Source organism: Myxozyma melibiosi (assembly GCF_037950935.1).
Source record: "Myxozyma melibiosi strain Phaff 52-87 chromosome Unknown BZA70scaffold_10, whole genome shotgun sequence".
Classification (NCBI taxonomy): Eukaryota; Fungi; Ascomycota; class Lipomycetes; order Lipomycetales; family Lipomycetaceae; genus Myxozyma; species Myxozyma melibiosi.
In genome coordinates this window covers 180522-204814 of record NW_027042924.1, presented here as the reverse complement: position 1 = coordinate 204814, position 24293 = coordinate 180522, and the positions used below count along the sequence as shown (strand labels likewise).

General features: G+C 55.6%; 11 protein-coding genes across 11 annotated transcripts; 6 read left to right on the top strand and 5 right to left on the bottom strand.

Moving 5' to 3' along the window:
- Positions 1 to 315: 315 nt before the first annotated feature.
- BZA70DRAFT_282103 (arginine-tRNA-protein transferase) lies at positions 316 to 2037 on the top strand. Its single transcript, XM_064913223.1, has 4 exons — positions 316 to 541; positions 611 to 632; positions 687 to 850; positions 924 to 2037. The coding sequence occupies exons 1-4, from the start codon at positions 375 to 377 to the stop codon at positions 1840 to 1842; spliced, it is 1272 nt and encodes a 423-aa protein (XP_064766826.1). The 5' UTR covers positions 316 to 374; the 3' UTR covers positions 1843 to 2037.
- Positions 2038 to 4208, bottom strand: BZA70DRAFT_282102 (uncharacterized protein). Its single transcript, XM_064913222.1, has one exon. It carries the CDS (start codon positions 4104 to 4106, stop codon positions 2382 to 2384), a length of 1725 nt encoding a protein of 574 aa, XP_064766825.1. The 5' UTR covers positions 4107 to 4208; the 3' UTR covers positions 2038 to 2381.
- A 973-nt stretch (positions 4209 to 5181) lies between these two features.
- Positions 5182 to 6480, top strand: BZA70DRAFT_290870 (uncharacterized protein; the record flags this gene model as incomplete). The annotated part of the gene is made up of 1 exon (XM_064914248.1): positions 5182 to 6480. One exon carries the CDS (start codon positions 5182 to 5184, stop codon positions 6478 to 6480), a length of 1299 nt encoding a protein of 432 aa, XP_064766824.1.
- Positions 6481 to 7401: 921 nt separating this feature from the next.
- Positions 7402 to 10840, bottom strand: BZA70DRAFT_282098 (uncharacterized protein). The gene is made up of 3 exons (XM_064913221.1): positions 10371 to 10840; positions 7936 to 10320; positions 7402 to 7874 (listed from the first exon to the last, which is right to left on the bottom strand). The coding sequence occupies exons 1-3, from the start codon at positions 10731 to 10733 to the stop codon at positions 7716 to 7718; spliced, it is 2907 nt and encodes a 968-aa protein (XP_064766823.1). The 5' UTR covers positions 10734 to 10840; the 3' UTR covers positions 7402 to 7715.
- A 2210-nt stretch (positions 10841 to 13050) lies between these two features.
- BZA70DRAFT_282096 (CDP-diacylglycerol-glycerol-3-phosphate 3-phosphatidyltransferase) lies at positions 13051 to 14982 on the top strand. Its single transcript, XM_064913220.1, has one exon. It carries the CDS (start codon positions 13301 to 13303, stop codon positions 14945 to 14947), a length of 1647 nt encoding a protein of 548 aa, XP_064766822.1. The 5' UTR covers positions 13051 to 13300; the 3' UTR covers positions 14948 to 14982.
- BZA70DRAFT_282095 (uncharacterized protein) lies at positions 14983 to 16001 on the bottom strand. Its single transcript, XM_064913219.1, has one exon. It carries the CDS (start codon positions 15957 to 15959, stop codon positions 15045 to 15047), a length of 915 nt encoding a protein of 304 aa, XP_064766821.1. The 5' UTR covers positions 15960 to 16001; the 3' UTR covers positions 14983 to 15044.
- A 1155-nt stretch (positions 16002 to 17156) lies between these two features.
- BZA70DRAFT_60251 (PhoG like DNA-binding family-domain-containing protein) lies at positions 17157 to 18742 on the top strand. The gene has a single exon (XM_064915250.1). It carries the CDS (start codon positions 17370 to 17372, stop codon positions 18546 to 18548), a length of 1179 nt encoding a protein of 392 aa, XP_064766820.1. The 5' UTR covers positions 17157 to 17369; the 3' UTR covers positions 18549 to 18742.
- BZA70DRAFT_60294 (uncharacterized protein) lies at positions 18630 to 19047 on the top strand. The gene has a single exon (XM_064915251.1). It carries the CDS (start codon positions 18712 to 18714, stop codon positions 18922 to 18924), a length of 213 nt encoding a protein of 70 aa, XP_064766819.1. The 5' UTR covers positions 18630 to 18711; the 3' UTR covers positions 18925 to 19047.
- On the bottom strand, positions 18930 to 20313 carry BZA70DRAFT_60222 (Pex12 amino terminal region-domain-containing protein). The gene is made up of 6 exons (XM_064915248.1): positions 20176 to 20313; positions 20043 to 20120; positions 19836 to 19993; positions 19483 to 19776; positions 19057 to 19410; positions 18930 to 18997 (listed from the first exon to the last, which is right to left on the bottom strand). The coding sequence occupies exons 1-6, from the start codon at positions 20243 to 20245 to the stop codon at positions 18935 to 18937; spliced, it is 1017 nt and encodes a 338-aa protein (XP_064766818.1). The 5' UTR covers positions 20246 to 20313; the 3' UTR covers positions 18930 to 18934.
- A 151-nt stretch (positions 20314 to 20464) lies between these two features.
- BZA70DRAFT_282089 (EXS family-domain-containing protein) lies at positions 20465 to 22293 on the top strand. The gene is made up of 2 exons (XM_064913218.1): positions 20465 to 20923; positions 20982 to 22293. The coding sequence occupies exons 1-2, from the start codon at positions 20791 to 20793 to the stop codon at positions 22064 to 22066; spliced, it is 1218 nt and encodes a 405-aa protein (XP_064766817.1). The 5' UTR covers positions 20465 to 20790; the 3' UTR covers positions 22067 to 22293.
- Positions 22294 to 24282, bottom strand: BZA70DRAFT_282086 (dihydrolipoyl dehydrogenase). Its single transcript, XM_064913217.1, has 4 exons — positions 24059 to 24282; positions 23885 to 23967; positions 23683 to 23818; positions 22294 to 23604 (listed from the first exon to the last, which is right to left on the bottom strand). The coding sequence occupies exons 1-4, from the start codon at positions 24186 to 24188 to the stop codon at positions 22415 to 22417; spliced, it is 1539 nt and encodes a 512-aa protein (XP_064766816.1). The 5' UTR covers positions 24189 to 24282; the 3' UTR covers positions 22294 to 22414.
- Positions 24283 to 24293: the final 11 nt, after the last annotated feature.

The following is a 24293-nucleotide window of genomic DNA, read 5'->3' as shown; positions in this document are numbered from 1 at the left end:
GCTGTTGAGTTAGTTTATTGGTTTATTGATAGTGTTGGATGGGTGGTTTATTGGAGTGATTTGAGGAAGTCTTGATTGTTGACTTTGCTTTGCTTTTCTATGAGGTAGATCTTTGGTAACAAAAGGGTAAAAAATCTCTACACAATTATATCTTAGTTACCTCTCAGTCACCTTTTCTCTTACTCCCGCACCCTAGACGACGAGAAACTGGGCCAGGAGAAATAAAATCAGTAAATGGCTTAAATAATAATATGACGTCGCTGGCTGGCAAAGAACATGAGCCGCAGACACACTCCACTCTCCTCCCAATAACCACCACAATCCTCCTCACCACCACCCCCCTCTCTCCCTCCTCCCCCGTCCTCATCTACGCGATGCGCTTATCCGACACCCCGGTAACGGTAATAACCCCAGGCACCTACCAATCCGGTCGGAAATGCGGGTACTGCGGGCGCGACGACGGCAGCGCGATCTTTGGCTTCTCCGCGCTGTCGCTCACCGCCGCGGATTATCAGGAGTTTATGGATCGGGGGTATCGTCGGTATGTCTTGGTTTGTTGCGCTGTGATTGTGATGATTGTTAAGTGCTGACGTTTTGGTGTTGGGTCTAGGTCCGGGACGTTTATGTATAAAGTACGGTCGTCGTCTCGTTCGATTTTATATATTATAGCCTACTAACGACAACAGCCTGATCTTCTACACTCCTGCTGTCCACAGTACGCTATCAGACTACGCGTGAGCGACTACAAACCTTCCAAAGAACACCGCCAGACGATAAACAGATTCAACCGGTTCGTGCTCGGCGCCGAGTACGAAGACGCACTGCAGCGGTACGAGAAAGCGCAGAAGCCGTACGTGTTTTGACATCATAAGCAGATCATCTATATTTATAGCAAACGACTGACGCGAGAGATACGACCGCAGAAAAGACAAGACGCGAAAAAAAAATGCAGAATTCGACCTCCTACACGCCATCCACCGCGCCGAATCCGCGCTCCTCCCACCTTCACTCTCGCACATCCCGCGCGCGCACGACTTGTCCGTCCGGCTCGTGACGCCGGAGTACACGGACGAGAAATTCGCGCTCTACAAGCATTACCAGATAAGCTGCCACCACGACGCCGAGAACGAAATCACAAGTTCCGGGTTCGTGCGGTTTTTGTGCGGGAAGCCGTTCGAGCTTGCGTCGTCGGCAGAAGAGGAGGGGAAGAAGAGGCTGGGATTGTGGCATCAGATGTATTATCTGGACGGCAAGCTGATCGCGATGGCGGTCCTTGATTTCCTGCCGAATTCGATATCTGGGGTGTATTTCATGTGGGCGGAGGAGTACGGCAAATACAGTCTCGGCAAGTTGAGCGCGTGCAGAGAAGCTGCGCTTGCGGCGGAAGAAGGCGACGAGTTTTACTACATGGGTCTCTACATCTACAGCTGTCAGAAGATGAAGTATAAAGCTGCGTTTGCGCCGTCCGAGTTGCTCGATCCGGAACTGTACGAGTACTTTAGGTTTGACAGGTTCGAGCCGGAGTTGGAGAAGTGTGAGTATGTCACGTTTTCGAGCGATGCGGACGCGGTTGAGAGAGCGCGGAGGAGGCGCGTGGAGAGTGAGATGGCGGTTGATGACGAGGAGCGGGATAAAACAGACGAGCAGGACGCGCATAGCAGCGACGACGACGACGACGACGACGACGACATGAAGACCCTATTCGAGGCAGATATGCCAGGAATCCCCCCTCTCACACAGATCAAGACCGAGATCGACCTAAGCAAGGTCCAAATCCTCGTAAATCACTACGTTATCACCGCAAAAGTACGTCCGCTTCCCTATTTCTCTCTAACTTGTTGAATACAGCTCGCTGATTCGGGGTCGACAGATAATGAAGCAGAAAGCGCCGGATCTGTATAAGAGCGTGGAGGAGGATATACTAGCCACCGTCGCGGCGATGGGCGTAAATCTTGCGTACAAAGTGCTGATTTGGTTGACGTGAACCATCAACCATTTACTCGCGGCTTGGATTGTATATACGTATAATGTCTTTGATGTGTGGATAGAATCTATTAAACACAACAATAGAAAGATGCAAATTATTCGAGAAAGAGTCACGGAACATCAAACAAAACAGGTAGTAAAGTCTCAAGAACAACAAAATGAGTCAAATGTAGTAAAACATGGCGCGCAAAAACACGACTCGCGACATTGAAATAAAGCCCGGTCGGATTAGATATAATAATAGAATAATACAAAATTCATGAGGATACATGAAAGGAAGGATGATAGCGTAGATATTAACGTGTGGTGGTAGAACACGAACTGATAATGGAGATAAAGCATTTTACATGATCTTTGAGTGGCTGCGAAGAGGGAAAGGATGACGCGGGGTAGTCTTAACCGACGGGTTCACCGCTGCTGGAGTCGCCATCGCTGGAGGTGTATGCAACAGGAGTATCGAGAGCAGGAGCGGCAGCGGCATCAGCAGCAGCGTCGGCGATGACGTCGTCCTCGTTGATCACAGGCGGCAGCGCATCAGCGTTGAAAACAGGATCGAGCACGGATGGCTCCTCAGGAGGAGGAGGAGCGGCTTCGGGAAAAGGAGCAGCGGTGGGGACAGGCACGACAGCAGCAGGAGGCACATCCTCCGCATCGACGTTCTTTGTCTCCGCCAGCTTCTTCTCGGCCTCTTCCCGGCTCGTGTTCCGGTCTTCGAGGATCTTGCCCGTCGCGACGTCGTGTACGTCGACGTTCATGCAGAGGTCGCTCCAGGGGATGAAGTTCCCGTCCGGATCGTACGCGCCGCCGGTTTCGTAGATCTCCTTTGACTTTGCGATGACGTCCGGGTTGTTACGCTCACTGTACCACCACATCTTGGGCCACCACTCGTCCATGTGCTCTTTCGGACCGTTGAAGTGGAGGATAGGGGCGAGTTTGGAGGTGATGCGGTTGAATGCGTAGAGCCGGCGCTCGTCGGGCTTTTTGCGGGGGAAGGAGAAGATGTCGTCTTCGAGGAAGGTGATGTCGCGGTGCGAGAAGGTCATGGTCTGGAAGAGCTCGGAGGTGTAGTCGACAGTCATCTTGAGTTTTTGCTCACCGTAGATGTCGGCGATGTACATCTGATCGGAAAAGACCTGATCGGGTGGCGCGTGCGTGATGGAGTAGTTTGCCTGGTCGTAGATGTGGCGGAGCTCGGTGACGGGGCCGATGATGTTTCCCGAGTTGAGCCAGCGCGGACGGAAGTTGATGTACTGCTGGCGGTAGACTTGGTTGATGACGTCGGTGTTGGGTCCGTAGACGTCAGTCGGCAGCGGCGAGGAGGGGATGTTTGTGCACGCGGGCGAGCTCGGGTCGTTTGGCCAGCATTTTTTGTCGGCGCCAAAGACGACGGTCTGGTGGTTGTCTTCTTTTGTGGACTCGACGAAACGCGTGACAAAGTCGGCGTAGGGGATCTGGTACCAGACGTCGTAGCCGTCGAGGATGAAGGCGAACTCGTCGTCGCGCATGCGGTGCAGGTACTCGTCGATTCCGCTGATTTTGTAGACGCGTCCGGCGGCGGGGTCCTCGAATTTTCTGCCCCAGTTGATGAGCGTGGGCTTGGGGTAGTCGTTGATGAGGGCGGTGTAGAGCGAGCGGCAGAAGTTGAAGTGCGTGGAGGAGAGCGGGATGAGGAAGTTGATGTCGATGGGCTTGCCATTGACGAGCGGCAGCGAGAGAGTTTCTTCTTCGGCCTCCTCTTCGGCCTCCTCTTCGGCCTCCTCTTCCTGAGTCTCAGTCTCCTCGGCGCCAGCGACGAGGCCGACGGTGGCATCGGCGGTGACGTTGGCGTCGATGTCGGCGTCGGCGACGACAGCAGAGGACAGAGTGGCGGGGGAGTCTTCATCGGCAAGAGTGTCGACAGTCTCGACAGTCAAGGCAGGGGCAGACGCAGACTGGCCGTTGAGATCGGCGATAGGCGGCATGATGTTGTTTGCGGTCGTTTGGCCGATGGTTTGCTGCTCAGGCGCGTGTGCGGCCATGTTTGCGAGCGAGCCAGGGTCGACGAGGGACCAGAGGAGGAGGATGAAGACGGAGGCCGCGAGGGACGCGACCACGAGTCTGCGGGAGGACGCGGAGCGCATTGTGGAGCTGCGGCGTGGGGAGGAGGGGATTGATTGGGATGCGGGAAGCCGGATGGGGGATGGGGTTGGGTGGAGGAGGAGGAGAAAAATGATGCAGAAGGCGGCCGCGAGGAGAAGCAGCACCGTACGCGTTAAGCTGCATTCGGCTGTGCTGCGCGCAGAGAATAAAATTATGCTTATGTGGGCGTCATGTGACTGTGCGCAGAGGGGCTGGTGCTGGTCCCTTAGCGGCGAGGAACCGGTAAAACGTTTGCGGCGGAGGACATGAGTCTGGTACGGCTGCGTACAGATGAGACGATGGGAGTAGGAGGAGAAGTAGAAGGAGGAGGAGGAGTAGGAGTAAGAGCAGGCAGTGATTAAATACATGGAACTGAAGTGAACAGACAATGAACAAGCAACAACCAGAACTGGATAGTGATGAACTACTGAGCAAATCTGCATCGCGGACGAGGTCCAAGTCCAGGGAGCCGGAAGGCGAGCATTCTGTCTGGGCCCCTTCAAAGCAGGGTCTGCAGCGGCCTGACTGACGTCCACGGCTGAAGCCCGCGCGCTGCCGCACTGCTGCCGCCTCGGAGCACTGTCCGCACGCAGCTCAGTGACTCGGTGACTGGCAGCAGCAGCGCAGCAGCAGCACAGCAGCAGCAGCAGCGAGCACCTGCACTCTGCCCGGAGCCAAAACTTGCGCTTCCACGCATTCTAAGGGTGCTGCAGCACCGCCCTGGTCACACTTTCGGACCTACTCCTGCGGTTTAGGGCTGGGGTGCTGTACCCTCTGTGTAGGTGCAACTAATACAGAACGCACTGTGTCTCAGCACTAGTCTCTCTCTGATTATCATTCCCACAACAACCCCGCCCTGTAAGGTACAAGACACGCGTTCCTTACCGTTTCCTACCGTTCCAAGGCTGCCCAGTTACGGTTAATCGCCTTCAACCTCTGCCTTTTCTACCTCTTCTTCCCTTCCCAGCATTTGCCTCCTCGTCTTCTTCTTCTTCTCATCCTCTTCCTTTCTCCTCTCCTCCTCTCCTCCTCTCCTCCTCTCCTCCTCTCCTCCTCTCATCTCCCCCTCCCCCTCCAATGGCTAGCCCCTTCCTCCGCTCAAAGAGCCCCGTCCACACCGTGCTGTTCGCCGCCGTCGCGGCTGCGGCCATCCTCCTCCTCCTCGCCGGCTTCCGCGAGATGCAGACCCCTCTCGTCTCTGATCCCCAGTCCATCCTCTCCAGCTCCGTCATCGCCGCGCCCGCAAACGGCCTAGTCGTCGACCCCCAGCTGCCCTCCACCCTCGGCACCTCCGCTCCCGCCGCCGCTCCCGCTGCTGCCATCGCTGATGCTGCTGCTCCCCTCGCCGCGCCTGCTCCTGGCCAAGCCGCCGGCCAGTCGCCAGTCCCCGCCGTCGACGCCGTCTTCCTCATCCCGCTGACCTCGACTCACTTCAACTTCTGCCGCTCGCTCTACACCGCGCTCATGAACGACTACCCCAAGCCCACGCTCATCAACTGGGGCCAGACCTTCAAGAACGGCGCGCAGGCCCGCGTCAACAAAATCATCGGCATCGACAACGTGCTCAACAAGCTGCGCGAGGACCAGTACGCCATCATCATGGACGGCTTCGACGTCTGGTACCAGCTGCCCTACAAGGACTTTGTCAACCACTACCTCGACTACACGCGCGAAAACGACCACTCCGTCGTCGTCTTTGGCGCCGACAAAAAGTGCTGGCCAAACGATCTCAAGTCCCCCGCCTGCGTAAACATCCCCAACTCCACCCTGCCCGATGACATCTTTGGCGCGCACACCGACGACGCAAACTTCATCACCGACCCGGCCACAAAGTACATCTACCACCGCCCGCGCTGGCTCAACTCGGGCAACATGTTTGGCCCCGTCAAAGTCCTGCGCCAGGTCTACGAGCGCGCAAACTACCTCATCACCCACGCGCCCCCCGACATGGTCTTCTCCGACCAGATGTACATCGCCGAGGTCTACGGCCAGCAGAACCTGCCCATGACCGTCGACTTCACCTCCGAGCTCTTCCAGACCATGACTTTCTCCCACAACGATCTCATGTTTGTCGACGACGACGTCCTCGCCTCCCCGCGCAAGCCGCCATCCGAGCGCCGCCGCTACGCATTCAACCGCGTCTCCGGCGCGCTTCCCCCCGTCCTCCACTTCAACGGACCAAAGCAGGCCATGGACGCCTGGTGGCCAAAGATGTGGTGGTCCACCGAGCGCTCCAACCCGGCCGTCATCGCAAAATCAGAGGAGGTCTTCAAGACCGGCGGCGCCTTCGACACCGACGGAAACTTCATCCCCTGGGGCGAAATCTGCAAGGGCATCGACGTCCACAAGCCGTCGGGCTACATCTCTCCCCGATAAGCTCCTCTGTTTCCGTTTCCATTGTTCTCTTTTTTACTCATCCACGTCGCACTATGCAGCCATACACGTCCCCCACGAACTGTATGACTCGCAGACGTCCCCCCAAAATATCTTCCCTTCGAGACCTCAATGTCTATAATCTTGCTTATTGTAATATGCTTTCTAGACTGTTTATAATTCCGGGCTTTCTTTTGTGTCTTTTCTTTTCTCCACTGTTTCAGATCTTTGTGATAGTTACTCTTTTTTGGCTCTTTTGTTTAGTATTAAATATTTCTGGCATTTCAATGTTTCCTCTTTTTTTCTTTACTATTCTTGGAGATTTACGGTTTTCTAATTCTTCTTTTCTAATTCTTCTAATTCTCCTCTTCTTCACTTTGATTCTTTTGATCTCTATTTCTTCATTATTTTCTTTGGCTTTACTTTTTGCTACTTCTGCTGTATTTCGAGTTGCGTACAGCTACTACATCAATCATATCATCATTCATCATCATCTTATCTGCAATCTCTTTTTCCTTTGATAACTCTTCATCTCCTCTTCCATCTCCACAATTGACCTCAAAACACTCTTCTACTCCACTCCCTCTCCACTAACATCACCCCCGCAAACCTCCCACCACACCTTCACCAACTCACAACCATACGTCATCCCGCCACCACACCATCCCCAATTACTATAATCACAACAACTCCATAACCACTCATTTCATCATCTCAAGTTTGGTGTGTATTGCAGCGCAGCCAGCCAAGAGTCGAGCACTAATTTCCCCATCCGTCACAACACGCCTTGGCGCCATCATCTGCTTTTCGCAATGCGCCTCGCCATTTTTCTGACATGACAGGTTTGCTGCAGCAGCTGCTGCTGCATGTCATCTTGTTCCAGATCTCTCTCTATCTCTGTCGCTTTTGTTATTATTTTGATTTATAGATTGAATTGGATTCATTGACTTGTACATTTAGATAAAATTTACATTACAACGACACAAAACAACATAAGAAGAAGACAGAAGCAAAGAAGTACATGGACACTATCATCACTAAGAGCAAGAACGACGCCGGCGACCAAAAAAACTTTCAAGTCTCATAAACAAAAGTGAGTATAAACACAGAACTATGATACATAACCAACTAAACAAGCTAACTCGAACAGGGAATCATCAAAACAGCAGTTCAACAAAAAACAAAACCCCCGCACTATTCATAACAGACTCATAGAATTAAACTAATGGCATTTCAGCCTAGACGAGCAGGCCTTCGTCGCCGAAAACACGCTGCGCGTGGTCAATCATAAACTGCACCACGATGCCCTTCTTGTTCGCGTCCATGATTTCGCGCGAGCCAGAGTAGTCCCGGACGAGCGTCGGCGCGAAGACGACCGCGAGATTGCGTGATGTCATCTAGATCAATCATTAGTAGCTGCTCTAAAATACGTAGGCACAAACAGATTAAAACACTCACCAAATTCTTATCGCTGCTCTCGACAACCCGCGCCAAATGCCGCACCAAGACCTCCAAGCACCGCTGGTGCGCCGACGGCAAGGACTTTACGATCTGCGTCATGCTGTAGATCCGGCCCTCGACGTCGTCGATGTCAATCAAGTTCACAAACGCGAGGTACGAGTCAAACGTGATGATCGGGTTCGGGATATACCGCAGATACTGCTTCAGCACGCTCGTCACGCCGCAGATATCCTGCGCCATGGCCTCCGTCAGTTCCTGGTACCAGCGAATGACCAGGTCCCACTGCGACAGCTTCTTGTCCTTATCCTCCACCGGCTTCTCGCGCACGAGCTGGTTCATCTCCGCCTCGCTCAGATCCCACACCTCGCTCGGCGCCCGCTCAAACAGCAACTGGATCGCTGTGATCTGCGACTTAATCCCGCTCTTCCGATAAATGCCTTCGTAGTCCATCCCGCGCACCTCCACCTCCTCAATACAACGCGTGATAATCATCGGAATCTTCCGGCCTTCCATCGCCGCCCGCTCGCTTATATCCATCCCAAATAACTTTGGCTGGCCATTAGCTTCGGCTAGCTCCTCGCTCGACCCGCCGCCGCCGTTACCGGAAACCTTCATCGCCATCCCCCGCAGCTTCGATGTCGCAGAGTGCTTCCCGTTCCCGCCGTTTCCGGCCATCACGTTCAGCGCAGACATCGCGCTCGCGCTTTTGGGAAGCGAGATTCCTAAGCCGCCGGTACTATTCTGCTGCGGCGGTTGCAGGTATTGCTGCTGCTGCGGCTGCTGTTCGTGCTGCTCGGTTTCTTCAAAAGAAGACATCGACCCGTTCGAGTTATACGCAAAGCCCTGGAGTCCACCCACACCACCTTGGTGTCCTCCACTTTCGTTTGTAAACATCTTATTAAACCCCTTCGCAACCGCCGCGCCCGGCCCTCGCTTTCGTTTCCAAAACTTCAGTCCGCCGCCGCCGCCGTTGCTATTTCCTTGGTTAATCTCGCGGCTGCTGATACTGTGGACCATCGTCGGCGCACTCGAGTTGCTTGCACTTCCGCTACCGCTGCGATTGCGCGTCAACGGAGACGAGGAGGATGTCGACGTCGAGATTATCGTGATTGGCTTCGCAAGATGGACCGTCTCTTCTGCAACTACCACTTCAGGAACCTCATCCACAATAGGGCCGCCGCTGGACTGCACCAGCGGGGATTTAGCTTTCTCGTCGTTGGTGGGCGGAGCTACACCAGATGCACTGCTGGTATCCTTGTGTCGCGAGAACAACGGGATCTTGCCACTCGACATACTCGGCGAATAATCGGCCGACCCCTCGTTCTTATGCCGCGACGCACCACGACCGGCGGCACTGAACGCAGACGAATCACTAGGCGCAGGCGAATGCGACACTTTGTTGTTCTTAAACTTGTCCTGGATCTGCCGCGTGATCTCATCGTTCATATTCGAAAGCTGCAGGTTCTTCGTATTGAGATGTTCAGACTCGACCGTCGCCGCATCGCGCAACTTCATCAGCCGCGCGTTTTCTTCCAAAAGGCCGTTGCGCTGCGCAATCAGCTCCTCAATCTCGGTCTGCAGCACCTTCTTCGCCGACTCCAGCTCGGCTTTCATCCGCGACAGTTTCTCAGTCTCGTCTGCCAAACTACTCGTCGCTTGATGCGTCTTTGGCGTGTTCGGATTGTGGTCCTGTAACACCTCGACCTCGGTCTGCATCACCGTCCGCTGCGCCTCCAGGCTCGCAATCGTCTGCCGACGCTCTTCAATCTTCGCATCCAGATTCGCCGCGTCGTCAGACCCGTGCGCTGACTTTGCCTGTGCCTCCAGCTCGACAATCCGCTGCGTCGCGCGCGCAAGCTCGTACTTTAGCTTCGTGATCTCATCCTCGCCGTCATCATCCCAGCCCGCCATCCTGTGCCGTCGGCTGTTGTCGACCGTCAGCGTCAAGTCCGCGTAATCGAGATCAATCGGCTCATCTAGCCCCGCGCCGGACTCGGAGCTCAATATGCGCACCGTATCCAGCAACTCGGTCGGCATGTTTGGAATATCGGCTCGATAAAGTGGCGACGACGCGCTCGTCGTCCACAGAGACTCGCCCTCCGGCGGAGAGCTAGCCAGCATCGATCCCGACGGCTGCCGATTATGCGACCCGCCGTCCTGCCGCTGCATGCGCGGCGACGAGGCAGGCGAGCTACCGGTGACGAACGAGCGCATTGTGGCTCGGCTCGGTCGGCGGCGCAGAAGAGACTGCAGTCGTGCGCTGGCGGCTTTGCCGGGCGAGCGCGGGGAGGAGGCGAATTTTTGGTTGTTGAGGATACTGGCAAAGTCTTCGTCCAGGCTGAAACCGGTGCTCTCGACGAAATTTTCGGGCAGGTCAATATACTATGCACATGATTAGTAAATCTTCTTTGTAAAAAAACAGTGATACATACCGGCGACTCTGTAGACAACGTTCTTGACCCGCTCGACACTCCATTCCCAGTCTGCGCAGGCGGCGTAGCCATATGCACAACCGGCGACGCGCTCTTTTTCTTCGGTCCCAGCTTCGGCGTTCGAGGCCGAGCCGGGGTGTTGCGCGTTTTGTTTGATGTCTGTCCGGACTGCGTGGACGACAGCGTCGTCGTCGAATTTGCGTCTTTAGCGAGCGTCGCAGACGACACGCTCGAGCTGATCCGCCGCTTGTTGGAGTCATCCTTTTTGCCGAACGAGAAAAACCGCGAAGTAGATGACACAAGCGTTTCTTTGACTGGTGCTGCCGCTGCGCGAATGATAGTCTGCTGTTGTTGTTGCGACATTGTGGGTACTTGCTGCTGCTGCTGCTGCTGCTGAACTGCAACAGTTGTATTGGACGATGGCGCCAGAGCTGAATCGACTGTGCTCGTGCTTTCCGACGCACCAGTCGTCATGGTTGGCGTAGTACTGTTACTCGCACCGTGCCTCGCAAACGCCTTGTTAAAAAACGACCCGGAAGAAATCGACCGCTTCGCATGATGTCCGCGCTGCTTCGGAACCGAGAGCGCCGACTTACTGCTGCCGTCTGTGGTTGCTGTGGTCTCGACATCGAGACTGTGGTGACTCGAAGCAAACGAGTTCCGCGCCGAACTCCTGCTTAGCTCTGGAGACATCCGGCCGGTGAACGCGGGCGACATCGAGTTCACGACGTCGAGCTTCTCCTCGCCGGCACCGGCGGTAGAGTCATCAGCGGTATTCCTTCGAGGGAACGAAAACTCAGAGCCGACGCTTGTAGTAGACGCGCGTGCCGTTGGCAAGTAGCCACCGACCGCACCGGTGGCGGTCGTAGGCGTGTTAACACTCGCCGCCGACCCAAGCGCCGACGACTGAGGCTGCTGATCGAGCGTGATTGAGCGCGAGATCCGTCTGACTTTTGATGCGAAACTGGTCGACGAGCGACGCGAGCCGAGGTCGGAAAGAAATCCCTTTGACTGGCGCGAAAAGCTAGCAAACGCAGTCGATGAGGACGCAGATGATAGAGAGGCGCGGTCGTCGGCGCTGGGCTGCTTGCTTAGGATGACTTCGCTTTCGCTCGGAGCAGCCGAGTCGGGCCGGCCGTTGCCGGCGCTTGTTGCTACGCTCGCGCTTGTGTCTGAGCTCACGCTGTGTGAGAGGTCGGGCTGCAAGAGACTGGAAGGGGTCGTTACTGTTGACTTGACGGAGACGTGCTCGCTCACGGGTTCCTCTTGCGCGCTGGTCACACTGTCGGCGGTCGAGTTGGGCTGGGGCGGCGTTTTGTTGTCGTAGCTATCCATAACGGTCGCGGTCGGCGCGGGTGTGTCTTCAGAGACGGAAGCTGAAGTGGTTGACTGATGTGCGTCTGCGGGAACGGCGAGAGAATCGGATCGCGTATATGATGCTGGCTCGCGGTCGCCCACGTCCTCGTCAGCGCTGGCGTAGTCGGAAGCCTGGAGCGAGGCGTGCGAGTACGCGATCGAAGTGTGCTTCTGAGCGACCGAGATCTGCGTTCGCGTGGAGTTAGGCGAGGGAATAGGGAAGAGCGGGATCATATCACCCAGAGGGCGTTCGTCGGCGGGAGAAGAAGCGGCTTCAACGGTGTCGGGAATTTCCGCAGTCGTCGTCGCAGGGGCTGTGTCGGGGTCTGCGGTTATGGTTTTGGTGGGAGAGACGGAGGCGTCTAGGGTTGGACTTTCGGCAGCAGCATCATCTGGCGTGAATGGGATCTCTGGCGACTGCTCGATCGGCACCGGGGGCAGCGTCTTGTCGAGCAGAGACTGGGGAGTTGAGCGCGCCGAGCCGGGAGTCGAGCGGCCGCCGGGTGCGGCTACGGCGGCGGCGGGAGCGGTGAGGTCAACGGGCGGTGGGAGTTCGATAGCCTGGGGAGGGGTGACCTGTCGCTGAGCTTTCGAGCGTTTTCTGCGCTCCATGAGTTTGTCGTAGCAGTTCATGCAAAAGATGCCGTGGGAGGTGCGGGCGTAGCGCAGGTTTTCGATGGGCCGTTTGCAGTTTCTGCATTTGAAGCACTTTGAGCAGAACGCGGTGTCTTTGCCGGTGAGGATGGCGAGGTCGTCGATTTTCTTGTTGCAGACGCAGCAGGAGTAGCAGCAGTTTGCGCAGATGAGGTCACCATTTCCGAGGACGAGGAGGTTTGCGTCGCAGTCGAGTTGGTTGTCGCAGCTGGAGCAGCGGAAGCAGTCGACGTGCCATCGGGAGCCGCCTGGGGGAGTTAGTAGTGAGGGTGGGGGAGAGTGCTGGAGAGCAAAAAATCAATAATTACCTAATTCAAAAGCACGACCTTCTTCGAGGATCTGGAAGGGAGGAAGTGGTTAGAGCGGGAGGTGAGTGGTTGAGGGGGGAGGGGGGTGATTACCTTGTTGCACTTGCGACAGGAGTAGACCTCGTCGTCGACGTCTGCGTAGATGTCGTCGGGGGAGGGGTCCATGTCGGAGTAGCAATTATAAATAGGAATAAAACAAAAAGAAGAAGAGAAGGAGACAATAAAGAAGAAGAACTAGAACAAGAGAAGAGAAGAAGATGAAGAAGCGGTGAAGAAGCCAGGCAGGGGCCGCGCTCAGCATAATCAGCCGCACGCTCGCGCTCGAACAAATTAAGGTTTTGTCTTAGCTGTGTTTTGTACCCCTGGCGCGCGTGTGCTGTGTTTTGGTTTCTTATTTATAGAACATTGTCTGCTCTTTGTGTTCTTTCTTGCTCTTGTTTGTCTGTTGTTTGCTCAATTGTTCTTTTACTTTATCTCCACTCTCTTCTCCTCACTTTTCTCTCCATTTCCATATCTTCATTGTCACCTGATGTCACGTGACATTGCACGTGACTACAACCCTCCTCCTCTTGACCTTCTCCCGACACCTCATCCACCCCACCTCCATATACAATGCTCGCCCTCTCGCGCGCCTCGTCCTCCTTCTCGCGAGCCGGACGCGTCTCGGCGCGCTCTGGCCGCAGCAGCATACAGCGCCAACGCGTGCTTCTGCACCCGCACCAGCAGCAGTCCCGCCGCGCAATGGCTTCTGCCTCTGCCTCTGCTGGTGGTCCTTCGTCATCTTCTTCGTCCCCTGCACTTCTGCATCCTTCACTCCTCGCTCTGCTCGACGATCTCGACAAACTCTCTCCTCGTTTCTACCTCTCTCCCGGCGAAATTGACATCCTCACTACCCCCGCAGATTTCTACGCGACCCTCAAATCCAAGATCCTGTCCGCGCGCTCGCACGTCTTCCTCGCGACCCTCTACATCGGCCGCACAGAGCACGACCTCATCGACACCCTCCGCACCGCTCTGCAAAAAAACCCAGACCTGCAGGTCCATCTCCTGACCGACGCCCTGCGCGGCACCCGCGAAGCTCCGCACGCGTCCTGTGCTTCGCTCATGGCTTCGCTCGCCGCTGATTTTCCCGACCGCGTTCACGTGCGGCTGTTCCACACGCCCAAGCTGCGCGGTCTCGCAAAGGCGGTCACGCCCGTGCGGTTGAACGAGGGATGGGGGCTGCAGCATATGAAGCTGTACGGATTCGACGACGAGATTATTCTCTCGGGAGCGAACTTGTCGGAGGACTACTTCACCAACCGGCAGGATCGATATTACCTCTTCCACTCGGCTGAGGTCACCGCCTACTACCGGCGCATCTTCGAGGCCGTTTCTGCGCTCAGCTATAAGCTGGACTCAGACGCAAGCTCGCCTTCTCAGTTTAAACTGTCGTGGTCTACAGACCCGTCGCTCACTTCTGCGCCTGAACCGACCAAACATCCCAATACGTTCTGCAAGGCCGCTACAGCTCTAATCGCCCCCCTCCTGCGCCCACCCGCTTCCTCCACCTCCTCCGCCTCATCCTCCTCCTGCATCACAAACAAGCAAGTGAAAACAGTATTCTACCCAATCTCCCAAATGACGCCCCTCCTCCGCCCAAACCACTCCACCGAAGCCCCCGCCGTCGAACGCATGCTCGACGTGCTCTCCGGACCCGACCAGTTCTCGTGGATGTTCACCGCGGGCTACTTCAACATCCACCCGACCTACCGCAGCAAATTCCTCGACTCGGATCCGGAGAAAGGCATCATCATCACTGCCGCGCCCGAAGCAAACGGCTTCTACCAATCCGCGGGCGTGTCAAAGTACCTGCCTCCCGCGTACACGCAGCTCGCGCACGAGTTTGTGAAAGACGTCGCGGCGCGGAAGAAGAGCGAGAAAATCAAGCTTCTCGAGTGGCAAAACGGCGTGCTCAACCAACCCGGCGGATGGACTTACCACGCCAAAGGAATCTGGCTCACTCCACCCGCCGAGACCACGCCGTGCGTGACCGTGATTGGGTCCTCGAACTTCACGCGGCGATCGCACACAATGGACCTGGAGTCCAACGGACTGATTGTGACTGTCGACGAGGACCTGCGGCAAAAGATGAAGGACGAGACCGAGAACCTGCAAAAGTTTACAAAGGTTATGGAGGAGAAGGATTTTCAGGCTGAGAACCGGAAAGTGGGGTTGGGCGTTAAGCTCTCGCTCGCGGTGCTGGGTCTTGCCTTGTAGGCGGGAATAATTACTTGTGTAAATTACATTTTGTATATAGGTATGGTTGAATGAAGATGCTGAACTGTGAGCAGCTGTAATATGTACAAAGCAGAGATCACCTTCGTGGCCCCTTCCCGAATCTAATCTTACTAGGCACAAGCCTCAGCGCACTCATACTCTCCTGCAGCGTCTCAAATTCCGGATCCAGCTCCGGCTCGCCGTAGTCTGCATCGTCAGGTTCAAACGAGATCTCATCCGGATTCTTCTTGTTTTGTTTTTGTGCAGCAACATCTTGTAATGAAGCGTCCGGAAGCGTGTCATCGTCGTCATGGTTTGTTGTCGTGTTGCGATTTCTGCGACCTCGTCGCGGGCCTCTGCCTGATTTTTTCGTATCAGCCGGATCTTTTGGCTCGATCTCCATACTGTCCCCGGTTTTTCGCGGATTCCCCTTCTGCTTCGGCCGTCTAAGCAACGACGTCCGTCCCTTCGACAACCCGTAGGTAACAATGGAAAACATGTACTCCTCCGGATACTGATGCTCCCCCACCAAATGCTTTATCCGTTTATTCTTCGACTTGAACTTCAACGGACACTCCTCGACAAAACACTGATACGTATCCTCTCCGCGTTCGCGCCGGGCCTCGATAAACGGATCATGCTGCTCGGAAATATGCAGGTCCAGCAACCGATCGGACGGGAACGTGCGCGAGCACTCGAAGCACACTTTGCTGTGATCTTCACGATAGTGCCTTTCGTACTCTGCATGCGACGTAAACGACGTCGGATGCCGCAAACACCGCGGCGGAAGCGTGCACTCAATCACTACCGCTGCTGGTGGTGGTGTATTTGAATTATCTTCATCATCTTCCTTCTGATTGATTTGCCGGAACTTTGCCGGCTGAATCTCGTCTCTCGCGAGATCGTCTTCTGAACCTGATAGGCTGGAGGTATACCCATCCGACCCATCTCCTCCTCTTGTTCGCTTCGCCATCTCTTCTTCTTCTTCTCCTAGTTTAAAAGATGAAAGCATAAACAAATAATGTCGAGCCTCACTATGACGACGCGCTCGCTTAAATAGACACCACATATAAACTATTCTCTGCGCGAGCCTCTCTAATCAGCCATAACTCTGGAACCTTAATCTACTCCCGCAGTGTTTTAGCAAGGAGTTTGAGATTGTTGACATCTACGCTCGGCGACTGCGCTTGAGAAGATACAGATACCAGCTGTGCGTGTTTTTGCCGGGGAGATACCTGAAGAAAAAAAGAAAAGCAACGTCGTGGATTCTTTTTTTGCTTCGCGCGTTGAGGTTCTACAGAGTAAGGAGCACGAGGACGGAACGGAAACGATGGGCTGCATTTGCGTAACTGACCACTCTGGTGTTACGGTATTGAGAGAGAAGTTTTGGTAGATGATTCATGAATCTCTTGGACCTGGATGATGTCGTATGTATTAACGCGGTTCTGATGTGGCAGGCATTACGACGACTAGGAGATGAGATGCGGGTGCGGTCCCTGGGAGAAGTATATCTGGTGCAGGTACTCCAGAAGACGGCAGTCTGCGAATGCATATTACTAATAGCAACGATTCAGAGCAGAGAAATTGTTATGCAAAGTGGAAGAAAAGAGCAATTCTATTTCATGTCTGGAAGGAAGCAGAGGGAGCAGGAGCAGATGCGATCACGTGCTGCGTATTTACCTTTTCCAGGTTATGAGGCAAAGATGCTCCTGGCTCAGCCGCGATTCAGCCGTGAGCAAAGCGAAGCAGGTCCGAGAGCGACGAAAGCAGCGACGAGGAGGGAGGAGGAGGGATTAATGCGCATGACGGATCGGCAAGAGACAGACGGTAGGATTGTCTCTGGGGGGAGGGAGCTGCAAGGGAGAAAGCAAGACTCGGCCCGGGTTGGGAGTAGTCGGAGCAGTTGGACGACCAGGATGCTGCGGACGGACTGCCGATCCGGGGCACGTCTGTGCACTGATCTGCCTTGTTCTCTGTGCGTGCCTGCATGGTGCTAAGCCGGATCAGTTGAGAGGACAGGGAGTGGCGATGGGGTGGCGGGGAGGGGGAGGGGCGGCGGAGTGCGGCCGCTAGTCGAGAAGAGCAAGGACGAGGGTGTTTCAGTTCAATCTGGGAGCCTGAACGGGAATAAATGAGAAACAGCCGAAAGAAGAAGAAGAGAAGAAAGAAGAAGCAGCAGACTAAGAGGAAAAGGGACAAGTCTGTGGTTTGGCAGCTGTGCGAGTCGACGTACCGGGGCTCGCGGTAGGACAGCACAGACACTTGTGAGCCGACTGCCCCACACTCGCTTTGCTTCTTCTTCTTCTCTTCTTCTTCTTTTTATATCGCCCTGTATCCTCTTCTTCTGTTCTTCTTCTCTTCTCTACTCTCTACAGTCTAGTCTAGTCTACTCTCTTTACTCTCCGTCACTCGCTACTCTACCATGCAATCGCCCTCCTTCTACCGCCCCCTCCCGCTCCCTCTGGATCACGCTCCTGACGCCTGTCTCCCCCCAATCCGCCCCTCTGCCGCCCTCCCTCTCCCCCCTCTGATGGCCCTCCGCTCATCCATCCCGCCCCTCAGCGACCTCTCGTTCGCAGCCCTCCCCCCGCGCGACAGCAACCTCTCGCAGTTCGTCATCACCCGCGTCATCCGCCCTCTCTACTGCTCTCCCTCGTTTGAGTCCACCGTACGCCAGCCCATCCCCGCGCCCGCAAACCTGCACCCCGTCCACGCCAGCATCCACGCCTACGTGCCCCGCGGCCTCCGCCACGAAGGCGGCCGCTGGCTCGCCTACCGCCGGAACTACCTCGTCGTCATGGCCAGCGCCTCCTTTGATCTCCCCGTATCCGCGCTACCCAACCCGCGCCCGCAGCCCTCCTCGCTAGCTAGCTCGTTGATTGGCGGCGGACACGCGTTCTACACGCAGCTCAACTTCCGCAACCAGCCCCCGCGCACCGTGCGCGTCACGCGCTTCGCGATCTCGATCCAGGCCGAGGACGAGGCGAGCGGCAAGTCTGTCGCGCTGATCCAGCACACTTCCAAGCGCGATGCCGGGCCGCAGCGTAAACCCGTGCTCGAGCCTATCACGCCCATCATTGCCGCCGAGGCCGCGAGCAGCGGCAACGGCAACGCGCAGACTCCCCGGGCGCAGGCCGGGTACCCTTCGTCTTCGTCTTCGTCTGCGTCTGAGGCTATCTTCCGGAATCTGCAGTCAAAGTCTACGTCTGCTACCTCGTACGGGTTCTCGAGTTCTGCAGCGGACTTTTCCGGCGCCGACACGGACGACAACGAAGACGACCCCTACTACGACGACGACGACCATCTGGCCGACGGCCGTCTGGCCGACACTGCAGTATTTGAGCGCATCCAGTTCAAGAAAGCGACGGCCAACAACGGGCGCAAGAACACCGCGCAGCAAATGTTCAGACTGGTGACGGTGCTGTACGCCGGAATCAGCTACGAGGACTGCGCGGGCGGCGCGAACGTCGTGGGCCCGGTCGTGCTCGACGATCGTAACCAGATCGTGTACGTCGAGCTCCAGCGGATTGCCACGTCGGGCATAATCGTGCGCGGTCGCTCGCCGGGGCACTACGCCGAGCGCGGAGCGGGGAGGATCTGATCTAGCTGAGAAGAGGTGAATATAGTTTGGTAATGCCTTGAGGGCATGTGTATTGGTTTCTTGTATAAACCCGGATAATTGTTTATTGCTGCTTGCTCTGCTATCTATTTTGAATCTTGTATATCTAATTTTGCTTTCTGTGGACCTGGCGAATCTGGCGTGAATGTTTCTAATATCGATTGTTTGCTTCTGTTGCTGGAATATTGTACAAACCGTTCTCTTCTTAGGATCGCTACATAAATGTATTTCTACTCCTAATCACTTTTCCAAATCCGGCTGTCTTGGACGAATTGAGGCATATCCGATGATCATCGGGCGTTTGGGTTTGTGGAATTGGATAACCGCGCGCGTATTTCCTGATCGGGAAGTACTTTAACCAGCGACGGTTATGCCGCGAGCAGAAGAAGGTTCTGCTCCTTTGCATCTTGTCGGCAGAGGGGACATTCGGGCTTATCGCTGTTAGCAGCTACTTTTGAAGCATATAGAGCAGTATAAGAAACAGACTCACCTTCTCACCGCACCACTCGGATATGCACTCCCAGCAAAACAGATGCCCGCACGGCGTCGCGGTCGGATTCGTCATGTAGGAAAGACAGAGCGGACACTTGCGAGAAGATTCAGGGATGTACCGCATCTTTGTCTGGTCAGATAACACGACCGGCGCAGTCGTCCTCGCGCTCTCTGCTGCCGTTGCCTTCCTGCTGCTCGCGTTCAGCGCTGCCTGCTCATCCGACGACGGCGACTCGGGAAGCAGCGTCGAGAGCTCGCGGCCTAGTTTGACGGCAAGTTGCACGGCTAGCAAGAGGCCGAGGATTTCGTACCCCGGCCGGTGTTCACCGTCCTGCAGCTGTCTGGGAAAGATCTGTTTCATGTCAATCAGGACTGGCCTACACCTAAAGTAGAAAAGAGCAAGAAAGAGAAAAGGAGTACGCACATATCGAAGCCCCCAAATCCGCTTCGCGACGTCGTAATACGACCCATGAAAGTAAAACAGCGCAAGATGCAGCGACGCAACTGCTTCTCCCGACGTCAGCACCGACAGATTCCGCAGCACCAGCCGTTTCAGCAGCACCGCAAACTCTCCCTGCTTCTTTTCGTCATTATTAGTGTTCTTAGTGGTGTTTGGAATCCGGTCGAGTGCCTGTCGGATCCGTTTGCGTAGTTTGGGAAGGTTTTTGGTGAGGATATAGGGGATCAGTGTGCTCGTAGCCACGAAGCCTAGTCGTCGCTATTCACAGTGCGTCAGTGTGCTATTCTCGCAAAGGACAACTACGCCTATCCACTCACCTTCGTCGACGGACGCGCTGCCAAATCCTTTGTGACATAAAACACATCGCAGTACTCCTCTCCTAACGACCGTGTCCCGCATACAGTCGTGAGTCCGAGATAAACCAGACTAGAGAGCAGCGACACCTCAGCCGAGAGCCCATGCAGAGATCGCGATCCTGGACAAAGGTCAGCAAGAATTACACTCAAGTACAAGCACATACATACCAATCACCCGCCTGAGCACGCTCGACAGTTTCTCCTGCAACTCGTCCTGCACTTGCTCGTCTTTCTGAGCGGCGCGGACTGATCAGAGTTAGCATCGTCAGATTGATCTGATCTATAGCTGATCTGTACGCACTTATGTCTGCGGCGGGCGCAAAGACAAACGGCTGCATCGACAGCTGCTTTGTAGTTGATTCCTCTGCCATCCCTGCTGTCTGCTGTCTGCTATCTACTGTCTGCTGTTGTCTATCTACAGCTACAACGTGGGGTTGGGTCTGCCGATGCCGAGGCGCGATGGCTGACATCAGTGCGGGCCTGGTACTGTCAGGAGTCTCACCCAAAGCAGCCTAGCGTCAAAACCCTAAATTGGCGATGAGGCTCGTTGAGGCAGCACAGGCGGCGGCGCGGCAGCAGCAGCGGCAGCAGCCCAGAAATAGCGAAAGGCCCTGAAAGCTCGGCGCTGGTAAATATCGGGGAACTGCTTCTTTGGTTGTTGTTTGTTGTTGCTTGTTGTTGTTGGTTTATTCTACTCGTGAACAGAAACATCGTCGCCGCTCGACGCGTGGAATGTGCTCTGCATCTGCATCCTGGACTTGCATTCACGCGACACGCCGTCACTGACCTCTTTTCGTCCATCCCGCCATTGTTCGTCTCCTTCTCGCCCCTGCCCCTCTCCTCCCTGCCCCCTCCTCTCCTGCCTGCCCGTCTGCTCTCAGACCTTGGTCTTGTTTTCTTGACTTTCCGCTAGCTCATGTCCGACGCTTCTGCTGCGTCCTCGCCCGATGGCGCTCACGCTGCCTCTGCTGGCATGAGCGCGCTCACTGAGGATCTGTTTAGTGCCTACTTTCCTCTGCCATATCGCGTCGTCGCGACAATCATAATAGGTATTTTTGTCCCTGTCTAATTTTTCATTTTTTATCTGTCCTCCCGCTAACTTCTCAGGCGTCTGGGGATGGGCATTCGTCCTGCACACCCTCACCCGGCTCCAAATCAACGTCGAGTCCCTCCTCCGCTTCAACCAAAAGCACAACTCGCCGCCGCTCTACCAGATCGTCTACCAGATCGGCACGATGCTGCTCGTAGTCTACAGCGCGACCACCGCGCTCCTGTGGATCGCAGGCACCCACGAATTCACATTCACCGTCTTCGGCTTCGACATCCTCCCCTTCCTCTGCTTCGCCTCCATCCCCGTTATCTTCATGTTCCCCGGCCACCACGGCCACCGCTCGAGCCGCAACCGCTTCATGTCGACGCTCAAGCGGATCTCGTTCGGGGGTCTCGACGCCGAGACTCGGTTCGCGGACATCATCACCGCCGACGCGTTGACGTCCTACTCCAAAGTCCTCGCCGACGGCTGGATCATGGTCTGCATGGTCCTCTGCGGCCGCTCCGTCGCCGCCATCCCCGACCGCACCTGCGGCGGCGAGTGGGTTGCGCCGATGATCATCTCGATCCCGTACCTGATCCGTCTGCGGCAATGTCTCACTGACTTCATGCGGTCAAACATGCAGGACTACGCGCACCTGCTCAACGCGGCAAAGTACTCGACCACTTTCCCCGTCATCATCCTCTCGGTCGTCAAGCACAAGTACGACAACTCCGAGGGCGCAACCTACGTCGGCGCCCTCATCATCTACGACCTCTGGATCCTCTCCATGCTCGCAAACTCAATCTTCTCCTTCTGCTGGGACGTCCACAAGGACTGGGACCTCACCATCTTCGTCCCGGCATCCAAGCGGCCCGAGATGGCCCACCGCGGCCTGCGCCCGATAACATACTTCCCGGCCTCGTTCTACTACCTCGCGGTCGTGCTCGACCTCGGCCTCAGATTCACTTGGAGCCTGAAGCTTTCCCCGCATCTCTACTTCTTCAACGACTTTGAAGGCGGCGTCTTTGTGCTCGAGGTCATGGAGTTGTTCAGACGCTGGATCTGGCTGTTTCTCAGGATCGAGACTGAGTGGATCCGCGCGACCGGCGCGGGCATGAGAGTTCCTCTGCCCATGTCTGAACTCCGTCCGAAGGACTAATCCCCTCTTTTTTCTTCGTAAGAGGTCCAGACGATCACCACCTTGTGCATTTTCTTTTTTTTCATTTTAATACTTGTTTTGCATTACTACAGAAGTGTGCTCTCACTCTCACTCCTCCTTCCATCTTCCGTGGTTGAAGTGAGGATTTTAATTCCGTTGTATGATACTGAATGTTGTATATAGAAGTATGCCGTACTCTACATGGTGTTGTAATAGACTTAACCACAATTCTTACGTATAAAGCTTTAATTTTCGTAGAATATATCTAGACCGCCCCCCTCTTTTCACAAAAAGTAAAATAAAATAAGAAAATGTGAAATTAAAAACAACTCTCTTCAATCAACCTGTTTAAAAGTGGATGGCCTTGCCGTAGGTCGCCATCGCGGCCTCCTTGAACGCCTCCGAGAGCGTAGGGTGCGCGTGGCAGGTACGCGCAATGTCCTCCGAGCTCGCGCCGTACTCGATCGCGAGCGCGCCCTCGGCAATCATCTCGCCCGCGTTGGGGCCCATGATGTGGATGCCGAGGATGCGGTCGGTCTCCTTGTCGGAGATGAACTTCACCCAGCCCTCGGTGTCGAGGTTGGTCTTTGCGCGCGAGTTGGCGGCGAACGGGAACTTGCCGACGTTGTAGGCGATGCCCTTCTCCTTCACCTGCTCCTCGGTCATGCCGACCCAGGCGACCTCCGGGTGGGTGTACATCACCGACGGGATGACGCCGTAGTTGACGTGGCCGTGGCCGTTCTTGATGTACTCGACCGCCGCGATACCTTCCTCCTCGGCCTTGTGCGCGAGCATGACGCCGAAGGTGACGTCGCCAATCACGCGGATGTGCGGGTACTTGGTGCGGTACTCCTGGTCAATGACAACACGCCCCCGCTCGTCGACGTCGAGCTCGACGTTCTCGAGTCCGAGGCCCTCGGTATATGGCCGGCGGCCGATAGCCACCAAGACAACGTCCGCGTCAAGCGTCTCCTCCTTGCCGCCCTTGGCCGACTCGACCTTGACCGCCACGCCGTCGCCGGAGGGATCGGCCGCGAGCACTTTGGTTCCGAGCTTGAACTTGAGGCCCTGCTTGGCGAGCGAGCGCTGGATGTTCTTTGAGAACTCGGCGTCCATGCCCGCGCCGCCGATCGCGTTCATGTACTCGACAACCGTCACCTGCGATCCCAGCCGGCTCCAGACCGAGCCGAGCTCGAGTCCGATGATACCACCGCCGATGATGACCATCTTCTCCGGCACCTTCTCGAGCGCAATCGCACCGGTCGACGTCACGATCTTCTTCTCGTCGATCGTGACGCCGGGGAACGGCGTGGCCTCGGATCCGGTAGCGATAATGATGTTCTTGGCCTTGAGCACTCCCGAGCGCTCGCCCTCGTTGCCGGTCACCTCGATCTCGTGCGCGTTGAGAAACTTGCCGGTGCCCTTGTAGTAGTCGACCTTGTTCTGCTTGAAGAGAGTCTCGATACCGCGGGTGAGGCCGGTGACGGCGTCATCCTTGGCCTTCATGAACTGCTCAAAGTTGAGCTTGACGTCGCCGACTATGTCTGTTAGCATCAATTCTGCATTGCATCACTTCTGCATTGCATCTGAAATAAATCAAAAAAAAAATAGCTTACCCTCAATCCCACGCTTCTTGGTATCGTGCAGAATCTCGTGGTAGAGGTGTGAGTTGTTGAGGAGAGCCTTGGAAGGAATGCATCCGACGTTGAGGCAGGTACCGCCGGGAGGTCCGCGCTTGTCAATGCAGGCAGTCTATCACGAGTTAAATCAATTAGTCCGGATGGTTTCGAAATCTCATTTTTTCGCTTCTGTTGTTACCTTCAGACCAAGCTGGGCGGCCTTGATCGCAGCCACGTATCCGCCAGGACCAGCGCCGATGACGACGAGATCAAGCTCCTCGGCTACATACAAAGAACAAATCAGCAAGACTGTCTCAACCCTCCTCCCCCCCCCTCCTCCCTCCTCACCCACCAAAGACTCAAAGAAACATACACTCGGTGGCCATTCCTCTGCGGAACTGGCCGGCAAGAACCGTCTGCCGGTAAAGAACAGCAGCGCGCACGCCGTTGCTGTGGGCCACGCGCATCGACGCCTTTGACGATCCAGCAAAAGTTTTCAGCATTGTGGAATAGAAAATGTGTGTTGTTTAGGAGTAAACCTGCACGGAGAATATCAAAAAGTTGCTCTTGATATCAGGACACGGGCTATGAGAGGAAACACACAAAAA

Bases quoted from the DNA above. Each gene is read 5' to 3' on its own strand.
- BZA70DRAFT_282098 (XM_064913221.1), bottom strand. From the start codon at position 10,733: ATGTCGCAACAACAACAGCAGACTATCATTCGCGCAGCGGCAGCACCA. The intron at 10,321-10,370 runs GTATGTATCACT...TCATGTGCATAG, and splicing joins CGTTGTCTACAGAGTCGCCG to TATATTGACCTGCCCGAAAA. The intron at 7,875-7,935 runs GTGAGTGTTTTA...TGATTGATCTAG, and splicing joins AGAGCAGCGATAAGAATTTG to ATGACATCACGCAATCTCGC.
- BZA70DRAFT_282089 (XM_064913218.1), top strand. From the start codon at position 20,791: ATGTCCGACGCTTCTGCTGCGTCCTCGCCCGATGGCGCTCACGCTGCC. The intron at 20,924-20,981 runs GTATTTTTGTCC...CTAACTTCTCAG, and splicing joins CGTCGCGACAATCATAATAG to GCGTCTGGGGATGGGCATTC.
- BZA70DRAFT_282103 (XM_064913223.1), top strand. From the start codon at position 375: ATGCGCTTATCCGACACCCCGGTAACGGTAATAACCCCAGGCACCTAC. The intron at 542-610 runs GTATGTCTTGGT...TGTTGGGTCTAG, and splicing joins ATGGATCGGGGGTATCGTCG to GTCCGGGACGTTTATGTATA. The intron at 633-686 runs GTACGGTCGTCG...TAACGACAACAG, and splicing joins CCGGGACGTTTATGTATAAA to CCTGATCTTCTACACTCCTG.
- BZA70DRAFT_282096 (XM_064913220.1), top strand. From the start codon at position 13,301: ATGCTCGCCCTCTCGCGCGCCTCGTCCTCCTTCTCGCGAGCCGGACGC.
- BZA70DRAFT_282086 (XM_064913217.1), bottom strand. From the start codon at position 24,188: ATGCTGAAAACTTTTGCTGGATCGTCAAAGGCGTCGATGCGCGTGGCC. The intron at 23,968-24,058 runs GTATGTTTCTTT...CTTTGTATGTAG, and splicing joins CAGAGGAATGGCCACCGAGT to CCGAGGAGCTTGATCTCGTC. The intron at 23,819-23,884 runs GTAACAACAGAA...AACTCGTGATAG, and splicing joins CCGCCCAGCTTGGTCTGAAG to ACTGCCTGCATTGACAAGCG.
- BZA70DRAFT_282095 (XM_064913219.1), bottom strand. From the start codon at position 15,959: ATGCTTTCATCTTTTAAACTAGGAGAAGAAGAAGAAGAGATGGCGAAG.
- BZA70DRAFT_60251 (XM_064915250.1), top strand. From the start codon at position 17,370: ATGCAATCGCCCTCCTTCTACCGCCCCCTCCCGCTCCCTCTGGATCAC.
- BZA70DRAFT_282102 (XM_064913222.1), bottom strand. From the start codon at position 4,106: ATGCGCTCCGCGTCCTCCCGCAGACTCGTGGTCGCGTCCCTCGCGGCC.
- BZA70DRAFT_60294 (XM_064915251.1), top strand. From the start codon at position 18,712: ATGTTTCTAATATCGATTGTTTGCTTCTGTTGCTGGAATATTGTACAA.
- BZA70DRAFT_60222 (XM_064915248.1), bottom strand. From the start codon at position 20,245: ATGGCAGAGGAATCAACTACAAAGCAGCTGTCGATGCAGCCGTTTGTC. The intron at 20,121-20,175 runs GTGCGTACAGAT...AACTCTGATCAG, and splicing joins TGCGCCCGCCGCAGACATAA to TCCGCGCCGCTCAGAAAGAC. The intron at 18,998-19,056 runs GTGAGTCTGTTT...AACAGCGATAAG, and splicing joins CCGAGTGGTGCGGTGAGAAG to CCCGAATGTCCCCTCTGCCG.